A 3,427-nucleotide genomic window follows, 5' to 3' on the forward strand; every position below is an offset into this window, starting at 1 on the left:
TGAGGTCAGGTGTGGACTCCTGCACTTTCGGCATCATGGTGTGCAAAAACTTCAGACTGGATTTTTATATTGGGGGGCACCACCTGTACTGCAATAGCAATGTCATTCAAATTAGCTCTGATTGAAGATCAGATTAAAGTAACAAAGGTACTGTCACAAAAGTAAAGAGGGATCCCTAGATATCCCAAATTGAGTGCTGCTGCACCAGCTGGGACCTCTCAGGAGGTGTGCAGGAGTCCACACCTGACCTCATGTGACAGACAGGTGGCAGGCAAAGCACAGGCACACTAAAAATATCACCTGAAGTGATGTGTGCTATGTATAGAAGGTGAACATGGAAGACAGCGAACTTTATGTTTAGACTTGGGTTCTCGCACCAAGATATCTCCTGTTTCATAAATATTCCAAATGAAACACTCCAGCTCCGAAGCACTTTGGATCAGTGATACTCGCTTCTTGTATATCTGAGCGCAGAAGGCCACACTCTGATCATCACTGCTGAGACAGTGTGGGAGAGACCTTGTCGAAGTTCCTCTGCTTCTTGTCCAGGGTGGTGCAGGCGGTGCTGGCCCGCTCCAAGTCCAGCATCAGGTCATCCACCTCACCCTGGAGCCTCTGCTTGGTTTTCTCCAAGGAAGCACACTTGGAGTTTGCCGTCTCTGTGTTTTCCTCTGCTTCCTGAAGCCTTTGGGCCAGTTTCTTCCTAGGAGAACCAGACGGTTTTGGTCTAGGCAAAAGTGGGATGTTTCAGATGGAAAAAGAACAGTCTGGAAGGGACGGAGCAAGACTCAGCACTTAGGAGGAGAGGATCAGGAACCAATCCTACAACACATAATCGTGCACAGCAGGCTGCATGGGTAATGGTTGTCCCATCAGACTGTTATAGAGTGAAAAACTCCTGTCCCTTCCTGAAGGTGTAGCTATTATAGCATGACAGTGCAATAACTCGTGTCTGGGTGGTGCGCATATAAATGAACCTACTTCTTACCAGTCACAGGAAGTTGTAACAGATAGTTATATACTCTACATACTTGCTAAGGATAGTAAACAATTGTGCTACTGGTGCTCCTAAATTATCCTTTTTCTTTCTTTTTTCCTGCAGAGCTAGTTCAGCCTTTATTTTGGAAAAGACAATTGAACTGGTTTTTGGTGGAGGGCATGGGGAGAAGGGGTAGGCTAGGCAGTAGTTTTCCCCCAGTGGTAGGATGAAGCCCACGGCTGAGCCTCAGATCTCTTGTTCCCAGGGCTGCTGCACACAGCTGTCTCCCCACAGGCTCTGGGGAAGCTGTGGGAGGGAAGCAGGAGAGGAGAGGCTGCTGTGGCCCATTCCCTTGGGGAGGACATCAAAGGACTGAAGGTGTAGCTATTATAGCATGACAGTGCAATAACTCGCGTCTGAAACTTCCTGTTGCCAGTTTCAATCTTCCTCACAACCATGGCAAGCTTGGTGTGGATGAAGCCAGGCCTTGGGAGGCCTCCACAGGGTGAGCTTGTGTGAAGCCACAGGTGTCCTTCCCATGGATACTCATGTATTCCCGCCTCTAGCCTGTCCTGCTCACCCTTCAGCAGCTCACAGTAGATGGCCATCTCCATGTCCAGCGCCAGCTTGATGTTCATGAGCTCCTGGTACCCATACAGCTGCTGCACCATGCCTTGCTTGGCCTTCTGTGGGACGGCCTCCAGTGGGGTCAGCTTGGCAGTGATGTCCTACATTTCCAGCTGCCCATGCTGCTTAGCATCACCAAGCCTTCTAGAGGCAGCTGATGCTGCAGTTCATCTCGGAGATCTCAGACTTCACACGGTGGAGGTCACCCCTGTGCTTCCCAGCCAGTCTGCAGCTCCTCATACTCGATGTGTTACATGTTCTCAGCCTTGCCCCCACCGTGGTTGGCCATCTCCTCACACTGGGCCTTGACCTCAACGATGCTTCCATCCAGGTCCAGGGAGTGGCTGTCATCCATGGACAGCACCACCATAGATATGTCTGAGACATGAGATCGCAGCTCCTGGATATCTTCATCCAGCTGCCTTCGGGAATTGATCTTGTCAGTCAGCCCTTCCAAGCAAGACTCGAGTTTCCCTTTGTTCATGTAAACTTTATTCACATTCTCTTCCTCTTCCTCCTCCTCCTTCTTTTCAATGTATTTAGTACAGGGTCTATAGGGTCTCACTACACAGATCAGACTTGTAGTGATCCTTTGATATTCAGCCTCCTAAGTGCTAGGAGTATAGGTGTGTGCCACCACGCCCAGTCTCAATTGTCATCTCAGTGTGCCCTGGGGATGGGGCCAGCATAGCAGGGATCAAACTTTGTCCTTGCAACTGCCTAAGCAGTTACTTTAATCTGCTGAGCTATCTGGCCGGCCCTAGCATCCTTCTTGATGGGGACAAATTTATTCTCCATCTCCATGTGCGCATTCATCTCATCCCTATACTTATTCTTGAAGTCCTGCAGCAGCCCCTGCATGTTGCCAAGCTGCACCTCTGGCCCTAACTTCTCCTGGCCCAGCATTCAGCTGGCACTGGGGGGTGTTGCAATAGCTTTGGCAGGTGTCATCCATGTTACTCTAGGATGTCTTCTGCTCCTGTAGGAGGCACCATGTGGTCTCCAGCATCTTGTTCTGCTGCACCAGGAGCCATCACTTGTTATGAAGGAGGCGAACTTGTTGTGGTTCTTGATCTGCTCTTTCTTCTGAATGTGCATGGCCTGGATATTGAGGTCCACCTCCAGGTTCAGGGGGCTTATCCTAGTCTGGTTCACTGCATGATTGTGATGCTCCCTACACCACTTGCTCTGCCACAGCTGCCCAGACCCAGGCTTCCCCAGAAGATGCTGCTGCCGCCCATTTGGGAGATGCTGGAGGAGCTAATGGAGGGAGCTGGCCCCCTGGTGGACACCTTGTAGGATGCCTGGGTCACCCTCATGGACATGATGGAGGTTGGGGAGAAGGGAGAGGGGCTGAAGATGGAGATTCACGAAGGAACCAGGCACTTCATTGTGGATGGTGGAGAATATATATATATATCAGGGCCTCATGCATACTAGATAAGAGTTCTACCCCTGAGCTATACCCATAGACTTATATTTCATTTTTCATTGTTGTTTTAGAGTGTACTCCTGCTAAAAACATTTACTGTAAAGCAGCATGCCGTGTGATGGCAGCAGCCTCACACATCCTGTGTTGACTGCATCTCCTGATTGCATCAAGAGGTCACGTGGAGTGAGGGACTTGCACCACCTAGGTTTGTGTGGTGCCCTGTAGAGAGCTGGTATAATAGTGGCACTGCCTAAGGAGCGACATTGCTTAGGTGACTGTATCACCTGATTGACTCCTAACTGCTAGCAACAAAACAGGTACTCGGGAACCAACCAGGGAGCCAGGTGGAAGGAACAGTTCCCCAGTGGAAAGACAGGGAGATGCCAAGA

General features: G+C 50.1%; 1 protein-coding gene across 1 annotated transcript in view; it reads right to left on the reverse strand.

Annotated features, from left to right (window-relative positions):
- LOC101587154 (myosin-13) overlaps positions 1-3,427 on the reverse strand; it is a 60,052-nt gene that overhangs the window by 12,407 nt on the left and 44,218 nt on the right. Inside the window, 4 exon segments of the mRNA XM_023705421.1 lie at positions 401-703; positions 1,526-1,665; positions 1,872-2,028; positions 2,631-2,857. Of these exon segments, the coding sequence (XP_023561189.1) occupies positions 401-703; positions 1,526-1,665; positions 1,872-2,028; positions 2,631-2,857 (827 nt within the window).

Source organism: Octodon degus, unplaced genomic scaffold (assembly GCF_000260255.1).
Source record: "Octodon degus isolate 3935 unplaced genomic scaffold, OctDeg1.0 scaffold00219, whole genome shotgun sequence".
In the NCBI taxonomy this organism is placed as follows: Eukaryota; Metazoa; Chordata; class Mammalia; order Rodentia; family Octodontidae; genus Octodon; species Octodon degus.